Consider the following 18,226-nt stretch of genomic DNA (forward strand, 5'->3'; position numbering starts at 1 on the left):
TTTGTATTTAAAATATTTCAAAATTTTTAATAGTTTTGCAGATACACGCAGTATTATTTCATATGGCGCTCACAATGGTAAAATATGGGAGAAAAATAATTGGGTGGCTTTGATAAAAATTTACTGTGGAAAATACCATATGAAATATAAAACCGCGGATATCTGCAAAACCGTTAAAATTTTTAAAATACTCTAAATACGAAAAATGTTCATTTTTTAATTCTATCCTATCTAGTCTATTGAATATCCTATTCTGAACATCCTGTATGATTTACGATTTCCATATTTATAGCAAAGTAAGTACAGACCATCTAAAGTAAATATCTAATATAGTTTGGATTTCAGGACAGTTCTTGTATTATTAATATTTTTTTTAAGAAAGGCTGAAAAATATATAATTATATTACTGTTCCGTCTCGTAAATAAATGTCTTGTAGTACCCCCGCTTCCCGCTCCGGACCACAGATTTTTAAAGAAAGAAGCCTACTTCCCCTAGCACGTCACTCTCGGCTCTGACCTTCGGTATCATCCAGTCTTCGTTTCTGTGCACGCCGGGCCACACACGTGCGGCGTAGAAATTTATTTTTAATAATTTCTCATTCGTATCGATTGTTTATCGCGAAAAATGTCAGGCGAAGGGAAGAAAAGATCAAGAAGTTCGGGTAAGACAGATGTGAATGGTGCTGAGATTAAATCTATGCTTAAATCAGTGATGCGAAGACTGGATGCGATTGAACACAAACAAAAGCGTCGTCGTTGGTCTTCGCCAGCTTATTCGCCTACTTTTAGTGATTGTGATTACACAGGAAGCGGTGGAAGCAACAGCGAGTTTGATTATGGCGACGGAGAAGAGGTAGATGAGAGTTTATCTGTTAGTCAAGATGATCCACGAATCGAGGATAGTTTTCAGAAGAATGATATTATTCCTGGGGGTACTGGTAAGGAAAATTTCTTTTTTATGAAATATTGTTATTATTATTGTTTCCTGGTTTTTTTCCCTTGATTTTCTGTGCTTAGAGTGGCACATATTTAACATAGCATGTTAAAATTTTACTTGTGTCTAGAGTGACATAAGTTCATGCGCTTAAAGTTGTTTACATGTACAACAACTGTTCTTACCTAGAGTGGTAAAGTATTTTAAGGTTAGCCTGAGTCTAGAGTGACTCTAGGATTGTACTTACCTAGAGTGGTAAAGTCTTAAAATTAGCATGAGTCTAGAGTGACTTATACTACCTTAAAATGGGTGCGAAAAGTACCTATCTTTTTCGAGTTTTTCCCTAGCAAAACCTAGAGTGGTTGGATATTATTACCTTGAAATGGGTGCGAAAAGTACCTATCTTTTTCGAGTTTTTCCCTAGCAAAACCTAGAGTGGTTGGATATTATATTTCCTTGTTTTTTATTGGTTTTTACAGATACCTTTTTTACAGATACCTTAACACCAGACACAGGGCCAAAAACAAACATCATTTCTATTCTTGAAGGAGACGAGATTCAAGAGAAGAACTTTTCTGAACCCATTCTTGAGGAGTTAGTTCCACGTTACATAAAGCTTTTGGTAAATGGGTTGAAGGAGGAGGTAAAGACAGACCTCATTAAGAAATATCTCCCCCCTGAAAATTTTAAGGAGATTGTGCCTCCCAAAATTAACCCAGAGGTTAGGGTAGCTGTCCAGGATAACACCCTTAAAAGAGACACAAGATTATCAAAAATACAAGAACAAATAGCTGCGGTCATTTCAGCCTTAGTTCGATTTACCTCTGATTTAGTTAAAAAAGGGGGGGAGGATAATATTAAACAGGTTGAAATGTCTAATGACGTTTTGCGCCTGCTTTGTGATGTATTTCATCACGAGTCAGTGTCAAGAAGAGAGCTCTTACTACTAAACTTGAATAAGGACCTTAAAGAAACCTTACAGAATACTCCGATTTCCGAGTTATTGTTTGGTAAAGAACTAGAAAACACCATTGAAGCTGCAAGAAAGCTGGAGAAGTCGGGCGAGCAACTAAAGGTGAAGAGAAATAAGCTATCTGCTTCCATGTTAGCCACTACTTCGAGACAGGGAAACTACCGTCGCCCGTTTGCAAGAGGGGTGCAGCAGATGGGCCACAGAAGTCAAAAACGCACTCCATTACAAAACAGTCGGCCAAGCAGCAACCCGAAGAGGCCCAGGGCACATTATCGGTCTCAGAATCGTCAACACACCGGCAGCGTCGAGAGGAGACGCCATTATTAGAGTCCGGACAAGAGTCACGGTCTTTAAAGGTTAGTAAAAAATGTGGTAGACTACTACATTTTGCCTATAGATGGAAGATCCTAGGTTTTCATAAAACGGTTATTTCATACATAACTGGTCTTAAAATCCCTCTTGTTAAAAAACCTTTACAAAGGTTTATCCCTTTAGAACCAATCAGATCACAGAAGGAATGTGTCATCATTGATAAGATGATTAAAAAATCGTTATTGGAAGGGATTTTCTCTCTAGTAAAACCCTGTAAAAATCAATATATATCGAACGTTTTTATAGTTCCTAAACCAGATGGATCTTATAGACTGATTATTAATTTAAAAGCATTTAATAAGTTTGTAGCGACCTCACATTTCAAACTAGAAAATCACAAAACTGTTACTCAATTAATTACACAAAACTGCTTTATGACAAACATCGATTTACAAGACGCCTATTATTTGGTGCCTATACATAAGTCATATAAAAAATATCTAAGATTTCAATTTAATGGCGACATTTACGAATTTAACTGTTTACCGTTTGGTTTGAGTTGTGCCCCTTTAATTTTTACGAAGATTTTACGACCAGTTATCTCTTGTCTTAGAAAATGTGGTTTTCTTTCCGTTACCTATATAGATGATTTTTTACTTCTTGGAAAAACTCATGAAGAATGCGCCATAAATACGAAAGAGACTATATTTTTCCTAGAGCATTTAGGGTTTATTATAAATTATAAAAAAAGCACACTTATTCCCAACCAAATTTGTAAATTTCTTGGTTTTCAATACAATTCTGTTAATATGACTGTTTCATTGCCTCAAGAGAAACAAGTTAGGTTACAAAAACTACTAGAACGTTTTGCTAAAACTAGGATTTGTACCATAAGGGTTTTCTCAAAATTCGTTGGCAATTTGGTTTCAGCAGCGCCAGCTATAAAATATAGTTTTTTGTACACTAAATTGTTCGAACGAGAGAAGATTAGGGCTTTATGTCGAGCAAATAACAATTATGACGCAAAAATGAATATTTCTCCACATTTGATGTCTGATTTTTACTGGTGGAAAAAACATATAGCTTTATCTAGTAATACTATTCACAATGAAACATTTGCTGTAGAAATCTTTTCAGACGCCTCTAAATCTGGTTGGGGCGCGCATTGTGAGAATAAAACCACTTTTGGTTTCTGGTCAGATCAGGAAAAGAAAAAACATATTAATGAACTAGAATTATTAGCAGCTTTCTTTGCATTAAGATGTTTTACCAGAAATCTATCAAACTGTTTTGTGCTATGCAGAATTGATAATACAACTGCAATCTCTTCTATTAATAGATTTGGTAGCGTACGCTTTTCAAATTTAAATAAATTAGCCCGAAAAATATGGCACTACTGTGAGAAAAAACAAATATTTATTTTTGCGTCATACATTAATTCAGTAAAAAATATACATGCCGATAGGGCTTCCAGGCAGTTACATAGTGATACTGAATGGTCTCTATCGAAATATGCTTTTTCTAAAATCCGTAAAAAATTTGGCGACCCAAAAATTGACTTATTTGCGAGTCGCACTAACAAAAAATGTAATATTTTCATATCTTGGGTTAAAGACCCAGAGGCTCAGGGGGTGGATGCTTTTACCTTTAACTGGGGAGAGATGAACTTTTACGCATTTCCCCCTTTTTCTTTAATATTAAGGGTATTACAAAAAATTAAAAAAGACAAAGCTGAGGGCATTGTTGTCGTGCCTAGATGGTGTTCTCAACCTTGGTATCCCATATTTAAATCCCTATTGATAGGAGAGCCCTTAATATTCAAACCTAATATAAATTTACTTTCATTTAGCGGAGCCCCCCACCCATTATGGAAAAAGCTTTCCCTGGTAGCCGGGAGGTTGTCAGGGAAGCGCTACTACAGGGAAGAGTGCCTTTAGAGGCCTTGGACATATGTTTAGCCTCAATCACAGAATCGACCTTAAAACAGTATAGTGGGGGTCTACGCTTATGGTGGACGTTTTGTATGAACAAGAATAGTAATCCATACAATGTATTAGTCGAAGATGTTCTGGAGTTTTTAACTATACATTTTAATGCTGGCGCCACTTATGGGACCCTCAATTCGTTTAGATCCGCCATATCTCAAATTGCGGGGCCGAACTTAGGTCAAGATTTTAGGGTCAAGCGTTTTTTCAAGGGAATTTTTGGTCAAAGACCACCTAAGGCTAGATATGAGAATATTTGGGATCCGCAAATAGTACTTTCCTATGTAAAGACACTTGAAACTAATACTCTTCCCCTAGAGACCTTAAGCAAAAAACTTGCAGTTTTATTGGCGTTGGCTACCGGCCAACGATTACAAATATTGGCCCTTATTAAAATTGGTAACATTTCAATCCAAGCTAACAGAATATTAATAAAAATATCAGACCGTGTTAAAACTTCATCAATAAATAAATCTCAGCCCCTCTTAATTTTGCCATTTTTTAATGATCCTCAATTATGTGTTGCCGAGACACTTAAAAGGTACCTAAGCTTTACACAAGAATTGAGAAATTCTTGTGATTCACTTTTTATCACATTTAAAAGACCATATAAGAAGGCTTCTACATCTACTATAAGCCGATGGATCAAAAACATATTAGAAAAGAGCGGGGTGGATATGTCAATATTTAAACCACAAAGCACAAGACATGCTTCAACTTCTTCGGCAGCAAGGGCTGGGGTCAGTTTTGATACCATAAGATTAGCGGCAGGATGGTCTAAGGACTCCAGAACGTTTGCTAATTTTTACAACCGTCCTGTTATTGACAATGATGAGTTTGCAAGAGTTGTATTAGATTCATAAATGTTAGATTTAGGCATTCCAAAAAAAAAAAAAAAAAATGTCAAGAAATTTAATTTATCTTTGGAAAGTTTTGTTCATAGGTTACAAAGTTTTTGCTCTTTATTTGTTTTAAGAAATAAATTTTCTTTAGTTCTTTGGTTGTTGCATTATGCTTTAAACATCTACAAGACATTTATTTACGAGACGGAACAGTAATATAATAATAAGATCAAACGAACTTACCTTAAGTGATGTTCGATCTTGATTATATTACTGTTCCGTCGAAGTAAATAAATCCCTCCCTACCCAATAAAAAATAAATAAATGAATAATTAAAATAGATACACATATAGAATTTTAAAATTAATCATTACCCTTTTGCAACAACAACTTTAAAATAACTGGATGATACCGAAGGTCAGAGCCGAGAGTGACGTGCTAGGGGAAGTAGGCTTCTTTCTTTAAAAATCTGTGGTCCGGAGCGGGAAGCGGGGGTACTACAAGACATTTATTTACTTCGACGGAACAGTAATATAATCAAGATCGAACATCACTTAAGGTAAGTTCGTTTGATCTTATTATTTTTATTTATTTATTAATATCCCTGAAACTATCGAAATATGCTTACTCATATCTTAGGATTATGTCAAATGATCTGAAAGGAAGCCAAAAATGCAATAATAGGTATACAGAGTGTTCTATTTAAAAAAAAATCATCCCGATCCACTCACACCCTGTATCTCCGAAACTAAGCATTTTAGTACATACATTTATTCGAACTTGTTTACTTATTTTTACCTGCAAATTATGCTGCCAAAGTTTCCGGAATACAGTTCGGACCACCCTGTATAGAGTATTTAATTTAGTTTCCTCGATACATGCCAGATCATATACTCTTGATTGATGCCTACTTAAATGAGGCAAACTCAGCTCTTCGGCTCAGTTGAATCCTTTTGGCATCTTGCATTGGAAGACGCACTAATCTAAGTCTAGCCTAATTTTGCAAAATTGCCAACCAAAATTGCTTTACAAAATAAAGCCTAACGAGAAGCCTAATTTTGTAAAGCAATTTTGCTGGTGGTGTCTATGGCCTTTCTCGTCATAGCTCCTATTCATGCCGTATTTATCTATAGCCTATTTAAATTGAATTTTCAGGCCTTAGGAAAATATTCTAGAGGCCCGTCTGTGAAGATATTGACTAAATTTTCAGACATAATTTTATTTCCATAAGTGTAAATATCGCAGAGCTTGTCAAAGACATGTTTTAGTAAAATACTAACTAAATATACTTGTAGAAGGGGGATTTTGTGATAATATCATGCCAAAGGCAGCATCTGGCTTCTCCACAATCTACGAGAAACTCGTAGCCCTCCAACTACCACTTTACACCAGAATCCGATCCCGCATTGCTTTAGTGCAAAGAATGGCTACATTTACTTCAAATATATGTTTTACTGCCCATTGTCTTTCTTCTATCTATTCAGTTTATTGTACTTTGGACTATACAACATATTAACATCCATTGTTTTTCCCCTTGAACTAAGCCGTAATACGGTATTGAATTGCCCTCTAAAGACATGCCATAACTGTAATCAGTGTATGCTAAATATTCACTTCACCACAGTAGTTGTTTGATGCACTACACTATACGACGGACGGTCAAATAAATATTTTCTACAATACCTGGCACTTCCAGACAATGCTTTATGCATGAAGTAATCAACTTTTCCTTATTGTATGTTTCAATAGTTGTATGTCGTGTAGGTGTAACCTCTATATCCAACTACCATATATTCCGTTATTTCATTTCTCTCGTCACTGCTGGAGAAGGTTTGTCATCGCTAGATCTATTTCTCATCATCTGCTGATTATACTAATAGACATAGATAATGAATATGCATATAGAACAAAGACACTCACACTGAGCTACCGTATAGAAGTTAAAATATTTTCCTGAAATACATCCTCGTACATACTTTGGGTTTACACCTAAACGAAATTCTCATTTTTTTTTATTCTAGGAGCTACAAATGCCCAACGCACTATTGCCGGACCCTGTATATCAAAATCTTCACTAAAATTAATGAAATAATACTTTATGTGTTTTGTATTGGATAGGAAATTTGTTTATAAATAAAGAGTTTTTTTGATTGGTATCCAGAGCCAATAGACAAATAAATTATTTTTTAGTTTCTATTTTAGTCACAAAATAAATTTTCAAAAAACGAAGCTACCCACCGATGAGCTCTTCAAATTTGGATTTTATGTTATTCTATTTAAATTTCTATTCTTTTAATCTTGAAAATTATTTAATAATAATAAATAAAAAATTGATATTAATTTCAAAAAAACATCGCGGTAAGAAATATTATTTTCAGTTCATGTTTTTTTGAACAGCCTCAAGAAACTGCAATATGTTTCATGTATATTGCAGTTCCTTAGCGCTGTTTATCCACTGGCCTTATTTTCTAAGTATTCATGAATAAGTTTGAGGCAGAGGCAAAAAATGGTTCCATTATTTCCCTAGAGCGTAGCTCAGGTATGGGGAAGATATATTTATTTGGTCTTTTTGACAGATGTTGTAACGGGTATACATAGATAACTATATTTGAGAATTTACTTTTCTTCTATTTTTTCATAAATTTTACATTTTCATTGAAAAGAACATCAATAGTTACCTATATCATTTGGATAAACAACACCTATTTTAAATTTAAAATTTTATTTAAATATCCATTTACAATCTGATGAGAGTATGAAATATGTATCATTTATCATTACTTATATAATATACTATTATAATATTTGTATACTAAGGCTCATATATTATACCTACTACATTACATTATGTAATGTACTATGATATACCGGGTGCTTCAAAAGTTTCTCACCCCTATAACTTTTTTATTTTTTCAGATAATAATACGAGATTTGGTGTGTTAGTATATGACATAAATTAGGATTAATTGACATATTCAATTGTTTTCGGTTATTTCTTGTTTCACCGGAAATGACTACAACTTGTAGATGTTTTTACATTATTCGATAGAAAATAACACTCTGAATAGAATAACATATTATGTGTCAACTTTGACATTTTCGCTTAAAACAAATTGAATATTAAATTTCAATCTAGAGTACCATGGCTGCATTAAAAACACTAACTTTTAATCAAGGAGCCTTGGAATAATAGATTTGATCGTCTAAATGTTTTTCGTGTCTTGTCCTGACCGGTTAAAAGATGCCCAAATCGTATTTTTAATCATATCTCAATTTTTTCAAATAGAACGAGGATGGCTCATTAGCATATTTGGAAAAAGATTTTTTACGAATAATTTGGTACCACACACTCGGTATTTCGAGTCAAATTGTCGTTACATTTATGGCCATGGCACTCTAAATTAAAATTTAAAGTGTTATTTTTTTTTTAATTGAAAATATTAAAAGATGACATAATCTGAATAGAATGACACAGCATGTCATAGATAAAATAAAAAAATACCAAAGGTGTTATTTAAAAATCAAAAGTTGTAGTAATTTCCGGTGAAACAGGAAGTGACCGAAAATAATTGAATAAGTCAATCAATCCTAATTTATGTCATATACTAACATACCAAATCTTGTTTTTTATCTAAAAAATAAAAAGTTATAGGGGTAAGCTTTTGTAGTAAACTTTTAAGACGCACCCGGCTGAAAAGTGAGCTAGTATTTATCGGGAACATACAAGAAATATAACAAATTGTATCTTTATTTAACAAAAATTTGTGATTATAATAGTTATTTATGATATAAGTGCTAAAAGTGGTATTTTATTTTGTGAGATGGGAAGCTTATCCCATCCCTTCGAACAAAATAAAATCACTTTTAGCACACATATCATACACTATTTTTTCTACAAACAAGTTTATGCTCGTATTATTACTTTTTACGTTAATGAATAATTGATTCTGAAATTAAATTAATTATGAAGTTTATGGTTGCTAGGGTAATTGTTATCGCTTCAGTGTTAAAAGTAAATCACGTGACTTACTTTTAGCACCAGTGCTAAAAGTAAATGACTTTTACCATCAGTGACTATAATGTCACATTTTAGGCACTGACAGCATGCGTTAAAAATTACATTTTTACTGACGTTTGTAGAAAAAAATATATTCTGAAACAGGCTACGTAAAACGCTTATATCATAATATAACAAAATATAAGAACCCCAATTTACAGGAAAGGGAACACAATTAAAAATACAATGCGATATGATAAATCGACAAATGGCGCAGATGTATAGGTACACCATCCATCTGCGGATAAAAGAGAAAATGTATCTGTCGACAAGGCAATTTTGTAAACTATATTGCAAAGGAAGGTTAAGAGTTTCTAAAAATATTCTGAGAAGCAAATTTAAGCAAATATGATTAGAGTCTATGTTATAAATCTTAAGGTATTACAACAATATTCAAATTATTTCCAATATCCAATCTTCTCTACTTCAATTTTATTGAAACCCAATATCAATTTAAAATTTATATTTTAAAAGATAAAGAACAGAACTGGTAGATATATTAAATTTAATGTTTGGAACTATTTGCATCTAAGCAGGCACAACAAATACCAAGTTTTATGATCAGTGCTTTAGTTATAGCTTAAGGGTAGTTACGGTTTACTGTTATTACAGATATAAATACCATAACGTAAATTAGAGTACATATCTCGTGACAGGGCAGTGCCCCCCCCCCTCATCGCCAAGTCGAACACAGCCGTACCATTCTTTTTTTGAAGGTATTACTTTTGACCACCCTGTAACTTCATTGTGAATAAAGCAAGAATATTAACATTCACTACACAAGTGGCAATTGCACGATATGATATTCTATCCTAATTAAAAAAAAATATTTTTAAGGGTACTGTTTAGATTTACTTAGTAATCGAGATGGTAGATCATTCTTTTATAATTATTGGTGTGTGCAATTGCTAAGTCATAATTATTACAGAAATAAAGATGACATATTGATACTAACAATTTATAACAAAATTGTTGAATAGGTGCTTAAAGAAACTGACTTGGTTTTACATGAGATCTAACAATTTTTATAGTGGAAGAATTGTGTTGCCAGACTTGGTATTTTTTTACATTCTGTCTTTCTGTGTTTTGGTTGGGTTCTGTTTTACACAATAGTTTCAATAATCTCGTACTAGATAATTCACTATTTAAATTTATTTATTTACAAAAAATACTCTAAGATTAAGTTATACACTGTAGGATTTAGCAGTTAGTTTGAATTTTTAATTGCCAATAACTAAATAATATAGAAGGACCAGTAACATCAGGGACATACTTGTTACCAGTTGACACCACGGCTATTCGGCCAGTGGCGTGTCAAACAACAGAAGGTTAGTATAAAAAAATATAGATTTCAGAAATGCAATTTTAATTGCTTTGCAATTTTTTTTAATTATTATTCCTGATCGTTATTATTTTATTTACGCCTTTTATAATAAAATTGATTATTCAATTTTTGAGCGCTTATAAAACTAAAATAGATTAATTTGTAAATGGGACCACGTGTCGACTAAATTGATTAGTTTACAAAATGTAATTTAGTACTTACTAATAATTAAGTGACCTTAAATTGATGACTTTGCCAAATACGGTATATCGTGAATATTCGTCATTTCTGATGTAACATGACGAGGTTATTCTTGATAATACAGGAGTATTCAAAATCCCGTATCGTCGAGACCAAGATCGAAGTATAAGTGGAAAAGGAATAAAAGCAAGAAATTTTAATTACATGATAATATCAATAAAAAAGATCTATAAAAATTACATGATATTTAGCAACTAGCAACAAATTTTAATTACAACTATATACAGGGTGTTTCAAAATAAATTGGAAAAACTTCAGGGAACGATTCCTTGTTCAAAATAAAGGGTAGTTTGCTTCATAAACGTTGGGTCAAAAGTCAACCATTAGGGAGATATCGCTGTACAAAGATGGCGGAAAAATAATGTTTTTATTTTTTATCTTGAAAACGAAAAGAGATAGACTAATGAAATTTTATGGAAGTATTGCTGTTATGAAAACACACTTTCTGGTAATTTTATCACTTTTTTAAAGGGGGTTGAAATAAACTACCCCTATCATTCTTGTTATCGAAATTTAAAGAAAAATCTTATCAAACACATGCAAAAAATTAATTTGGATAGCTTGGTTTGTTTAGAAACTTTTTTATCTCTTGTATTTTTTTGATAAAACTCACCGATTTGAAGTTAAAAAATAAACTGTAAAGCATTACATGTCAGGACAAAAGACATTTTTAGATAAAGAATCTAGTGGGCTGCTCTAATTTTTTTAGGAAAAAATCTAGTGGGCCGCTGTCACTTTTTAGGATGTTTCTAATATTATTTTATTGACATTACTCTACTGCAATACGTTATTATCTAGATTCTTATTATTAGCGTTATTATCACTAGATTCTTTATCTAAAAATGTTTTTTATCCTGACATGTAATGCTTTACATTTTATTTTTTAATTTCAAATCGGCGAGTTTTATCAAAGAAACACAAGAGATAAAAAAGTATCTAAACAAACCAAGCTATCCAAATTAATTTTTTTTGCATGTGTTTGATAAGATTTTTTTTAAATTTCGTTAACAAGAATGATAGGGGTAGTTTATTTCAACCTCTTCCACTCATTTTAAAAAAGTGAGAAAATTACCAGAAAGTATGTTTTCATAACAGTAATGCTTCCATAAAATTTCATTAGTCTATCATTTTTCGTTTTCAAGATAAAAAATAAAAACATTATTTTTCCGCCATCTTTGTACCGCGATATCTCCCTAATGGTTGACTTTTGACCCAACGTTTATAAAGCAAACTCCCCTTTATTTTGAACAAGGAATCACCCCCTGAAATTTTTCGCATTTGTTTTGAAACACCCTGTATAACATCATAATCATAATACATAATATCTATATGTATATTTATAAAATGCTCAATGAAAACAACTTCCTCCGGAGATGTTTTTACGAGGAGTTTCTTGGTCTTAAGGCTTGGACTTTTAAAGCGTTAACATTTCCTACTAGGACAGGCTTCTTCTCCCAGTGCATTATCATATGATGTAAATAATACCTAAAATATGTACTATTTTTTAATAATAATAATTTTTTAGTTTGGCTAATTTAATATTTTAAACAGTAAAGTTGTATTCCTAATTCAAATACCCACTAAGTTATGAATGATCATTATTTATTTATATTTTTGATAAAAGCCTATGCCTATGGTGGATGCTGCTTTTTATAAGGTGTTATGCCAATTAATTAAAAAAGAAACGTATTAGAACATTTACAAAAGGTACAACACTAGTATGGACTATTTTGCCCAATATGTAGCACATAGCATTATACAGGGTTGTTCACTCGGGTCTAAATGATAAGAAAATGCATTTTCTACGAAAACTTGAAGAAATAGTTAAAACATGATATAATACAATTTGATAGACAATTAAATTGTGCATCTGATTCTCCTAAAATATACAGGGCGTTCCATTTAAATTAAACAAGTTATTGCCGTTTAAAACTAGAAATTATTTAAAATAAATTTCTAGACACTCTGTATGAGGTAGTATATTTTCTTATTGCAACACAGTAACTGATCAATAAATAAACTTCAGTAAATATTTAGTATTAAAAACTTTGATACCCTTGGAGAGATGAAGCCTTAAAATTTTTACTGCAATTTCACAAAATAGAAAATAATTCAAAAACGGTAAGATTTAAGTGTAATAAACCTTAATCAAATTTACCTTTATTTCAATCGTAGAATCTAAAAATGTAATAATATATAGAGTGTTCCATTTAAAAAAATACAAATTTGATATTTTTTATTTATTTGGGACACTCTGTATCTTGTAAAACTATTTTTAAATTGTAGTCCTTTAACGAACCCAAAACTTACAATTTGTAAAAATCTAATCGTTTAGCTACTACGTAATACTCCGTGTCGTATGTGGTGAACAACCCTGTATAATATCAGAAAAATAATAATTAAATTACACACAAAATTAATTGTTTATTTATTTATCTATTAAACTTAATTCTTTCTCGCTGTGGCTTTTACATTGGATCATTTTACAAATCACAAATATAATAAAGACAAAATAGAAATCTTTAAACACAAGAAACTATTAATAATCACTAAAATTATTTCTGGTGTCTTTTTCATTGATTACTTGTGACATAAAAGTTCGTACACTTCTAGAGAAGGACTCAAAACATATCCGTAGATCTTGAAAAGTATTCTGGGTATTTCGCCCACTAGAAGAAAATCTACAAGATAAAATATTTATTTCTTATAATCATTGATGATAAACACCGCTGCGTTGATCCATCAGAGACCAACTTGTCAGCGGTATTTTACTAAAAAACAAATTTGCCTAATGGACAAAAACTGCTTAATGTTTTAGGGTGGTATATCTCTCGTCTAGTAATGAAATACCCATACATTAAAGTTTACAAGATTAAAATATAAATTCTGTAAACTTCGGGAGATATATGTAGGTGAAGTCTTGCAAATTTTAATCGACTGACAATTAAATTATACAAAAATTTGATAAAATATTGTCCTTGTAGATATAAAAATTACATTTTGATGTAAATATAATATACATTTAGTGAGAACAAATAAAATAAGACATCAAAAATAACAGTTCGAATCTAATCACCTCTATTTTTTTCTTTATTCAAATAAAATAAATCATCGAAAATTTGAGTTTCGGTGTTCCGGTTTAGTTTTTTGGTATTTTTATCTGAATAAAGGCGGACACAGTGGTGCAAGTCGGTCATTGTTTCCACGCCACTGGCCGCCTATTTTAAGTATTCGCAAAGGAAACGGATGCGGTCGGAAGGTGACAGGTGTACTGCCGCCCTATTACACCCATCTGGATCATCGAGTCGAGTGCAAATATCACCGTTTCGGTTAGTCGTCCTATCGAGATAGGTATGGTTATGCTGGCTCGTCAAGAAACAACCAAAAGAAAAGAATGCAGACGGTAGTTCCGTTTACAGGGTGGATAAAAGATACACAGAAGTTGGTATTAGTCTATCCCAACGCAACGCGACGTTTACGAATCTATAGTGTTATTTTCTTCTTATGTCTAGATTAGCGATGGGAACTATCGAATGAATTAGACTATCGAATGGTTAATGAATGAATGATTTCAACTATCGAATGGTTTTATTCGAATAAAATCATTCATTCATTTGTAAACTAAAGCATATGTGACAACCTCGCCGTGCGACTAAATGGTTATCGTTGAGCCACGACTATCGAATGCTTTTGATAAATGAAACTGTACGTTTACCAGGTTATCGCACTGACTTAGAGTGTTTCCTACTGTCAGGCACGTCTGTCAATCCCAACAGCTTTATACGCTGTAATTTCCTATGCCCCTCTAAGTGTGGTTGGTAGACAATGATTTAATATTGATAGTAGAAAAATATCGGACTTCTACTGTATTTATTTATTAAAATTGAGCATATAAACCTACGAGAGCAAGGTATTTACAACCAACTCTGTTCCAAGGCAATGGAATTCAGTCTATAAGCTCCGTAGTTTTGATATTTAGTTTAGTTTATAATTATTGTATTTTTACTATTATTGATAACAGTCAGTAATATAGATAAAGACACTAGAAGTCCTTTTTTTAAATAATTGTAATAATTCCGATACTCTCTGTTAGGTTAGGTTTAACCATAACTATTCCATTTTTTACTGTTTTCCTATCTTTGCTGACAGCCTGAAGACTGTGGCCAGTGATATAATATCGCAAAAAGACAAAACAACTATTACAGCATAAAAAAAAACTAGTACGCATCATTGTAGGTGCCATCACTGGAAACTTCCCCACTGGGGTAAACCTCGTGAGATGGAAGATTTCCAACGACGACTACTGCAGAGAATGCGGAGAGAAAGAAGAAACCATAAAGTACCTGCTGTGCCACTGTCCGACACTGGAATACGACGCTTTAAAATTTGAGGGCAAGGTTTTTGGAGGGACTAGAGGAAGAAGCAGGAGCCCACATCAGCGACATCGAGAGCAAAGAGTTAGAAGTGCTTTAACGCATAGAAAGTATGAGAGGAAGGTTTGGTACAATAAAACAGGGATATTGCAATAGGCAATGGAAAATTTAATGCTGGGGCTATCTCTGAGAGACAAAGTACCGAATATCGAAGTACGGGGGGGAGACAGAACAAAAGTAAACCTTAAAGTAGAAGTAGAAAAAAAGTAGAACAAAACTACTTTAAAATGAAATTGAGCAGGGCACATTGCAAGGACAAACGATGACCGATAGACGAAGAAAATAATAGAATGGAGACCAAGACATGATGCATTGAGGAGCAAAGGCCCTCCTCCAACCAGATGGCATAAAGACTTAAGACGTATCTAAAGTAACTGGATGCAAATAGCTCAAGATAAGGAGTTATGGAAGTAAACGTGGGAGGCCTACATCAAGCAGTGTACTTCAGTGGCTGGTTGATGATGATGACGAGCCTCCAAAATCGGTAATATTATAACTAGTAATTAATATTAACTATTATATCAATCCTTATTTTCAATCACAAAGAGAATAATGCAAGAAAGGAAACAATGAAGGAACTGCATTAGTGTGCATCTATAAATGAATCAGTGCCAAATCGGATATGATAACTGAAAAACAAGATAACTGGACGAAGTACAAAATTAAGTTAATTTTTACAGATTCAGCAATAATATTAAGTATCTTGTGTAACGTGTAACACAAAAACTGAAGAAAAAAATAGATCAATGCAACTACATTTACAAAATCTCATATAATTATAATGCACTTTGTATGTATTACCTTTATAAACAAGGGTATTACCAACATGGCATAGTATAACACAGAATAAAAAACAACTGCAAAAACCTATAAGAGTGCAAAGAACAATATGCATCATAGTTTTCTGTGCATACAGAACAGTATCTGGTGAAGGTGCTTGAGTTATAGCTGGTATTCTTCCAATAGATCTTTTAATAAAAGAAAGGCATGCAACTTACTGTGGGTTAGAAGAGGCCCGAAGTAAAATGATTATTGAGTGATAAAATAAATGGGAAATGGTAAGCATGGCAGATGGACACATAAACTTATCCCGAACATTGAAAAATGGATTTCTAGAGGCTATGGAGAAGTGAACTACTACGTAACTCAAGCATTTTGCGTTGGGTCATGGGTGTTTTAGTAAATTTATTTTTGATCGAAAAAGAAAGACGTCACCTCAATGTATATGTCGCAGACGTATCGAATAATTCGGCATTTTGCAAAAGGACTAGACATATTATAAAACGTCGGCATTTTTAACAAAAGAAGGATATTTTACAAAGAACCGATCTGTTTTAAGTCGCTTTGCAAAATGCCTAATGAAGACTAGTCAGATTGCACAAAACATTTTACGCCGAGAACTAATCTAAATTTATTCAACGACATTTCTTGAACTTCTCTTTCAAAATTAGGAAATAATGACACAAAAAGTGATAATTCTGTCAAATAGAGTATGGTTAAGGGACGATTATTATAAAGATCTAAATTCATTTTATTCGAAAAGAAAGTTCCACAAGGAAGCAGCCCTGTACACAGAATTGAATTACAGAGTAAAAAAATGAAATGAGATATTAATATTAAGGTTTTAATATATTTTGTATTTAAAATTGTTTTACATATAATTATAATTTATGAAATAGGGTTCAAGTTGTTTTCGTCTAAACAAAATAAAAATTTGACATAAATTATTGTTTTTGTTTAGGAAAATATGGATATTTTTATTAAAGCGTAAATTATTTAATATGCTTATGCTCATAACTGACTAAACTTTGATCATTTTTTAATTTCCTGGCATTGATTTGGCATTTTGTAAAATGACTGAAAACAGGCAGTCGTTTTGCAGAAGTGTACAGAAAATATCATCATTGTTTAATGTGCCTAATTCTGATTAGACATTTTGTAAAGTGACTGAAAGTAGATAGGCTTTTTGAAAAAAATCCTTATTTTATTTAAAAAACCGACGTTTTATAATATGCCTGGTCGTTTTGCAAAAAGCTGGATTATTCTATTCGCCTGCGACATACAGGGTGGCCCATCGAAAACGTTCCGCAAGGCCAGGGTAATTTTTTTTTAGAAAATCCAAAAACACGACAACTTTGTTTGTGAGGGGGGCAACTTTTGCCCCAAAAATGATTGCAAAATCTTCAACCCTCTAAGCGGGGGTGTCATCCCCCAACTTTTTTCAAATGGGAAGGGGGGTCAAGTGGCACCGCAATGAAAAGAGCTTTCTATTCTCTATATTTCCCCGCTTCGTTTTTGAAAATCGGTCGAGTCATTGAGAAAATATGAAGGATTGAAATTTGAAAAGAGTTTATTTAAACATTTATCAGAGTAAATCGTCCCATTGCTGCCAAAAGTCACTAACTTACTTTTTATACTTCCGAAAAAAACGCGTCTAAAGATGAATTGCATTGCATAAAAATGTTATAGTTAGTAACTATTCGGTATTAAAATACAACATAAATAGCCAGAAATCGTAGTTAATGACTTTTTCAATCGATTCTCCGCTTCAAAATACAGTTAGTGATTGAATTTTCAGGTTTGGAAAAATGTTAGTGACTTTTGGCAGCAATAGGAAGAAATGATAAGGATAAATTCCTTCTACCCATTTGCTGTTTTTTCTTATTATTTCTAGATGTTTACGCATTTTTTCACTTGCCACAAGGTTAAGTGATCAGGTGCGGTCTCAATATCGCTAAACTGACCTACAATAGAATTTCCAAAAATACCAGCCCGCGACGATCAAAATCGTCTTCGTTGAGTTCTTGTACCAACTGAATTTTGTACGGGTGGAACTTGTGTTTTTTTTAATATCGTTTGGACACTTGTACGATTCACGCCGGTCGCGGTCTCATTGGCTAATTTTCTTGTACTCAGCGTACTATCCATGGCAACTTGGCCCAATACGAATACCTCCATAGCTTCATTTACTACAGGATTTTCCCTCTGCCTCTTTTTATTCATAACGGGACCAGTTTCGTGAAATTTTGCTACTAAATCGCGAACAATTTTGCCATAAAGGTGTTTGTCAGGATGGAGTTCATTGAATATCAACAACAACATTAA

At 32.7% G+C, this 18,226-nt stretch overlaps 1 protein-coding gene across 1 annotated transcript; it reads left to right on the forward strand.

Moving 5' to 3' along the window:
* Positions 1-533: 533 nt before the first annotated feature.
* Positions 534-5,105, forward strand: LOC115889017. The gene is made up of 3 exons (XM_030908918.1): positions 534-938; positions 1,429-2,263; positions 4,069-5,105. Exons 1-2 carry the CDS (start codon positions 626-628, stop codon positions 2,232-2,234), a joined length of 1,119 nt encoding a protein of 372 aa, XP_030764778.1. The 5' UTR covers positions 534-625; the 3' UTR covers positions 2,235-2,263; positions 4,069-5,105.
* The last annotated feature ends 13,121 nt before the right edge of the window (positions 5,106-18,226 follow it).

The sequence above is a fragment of the Sitophilus oryzae genome, unplaced genomic scaffold (assembly GCF_002938485.1).
Source record: "Sitophilus oryzae breed Bouriz unplaced genomic scaffold, Soryzae_2.0 scaffold_810_pilon_pilon, whole genome shotgun sequence".
NCBI lineage: Eukaryota > Metazoa > Arthropoda > Insecta > Coleoptera > Curculionidae > Sitophilus > Sitophilus oryzae.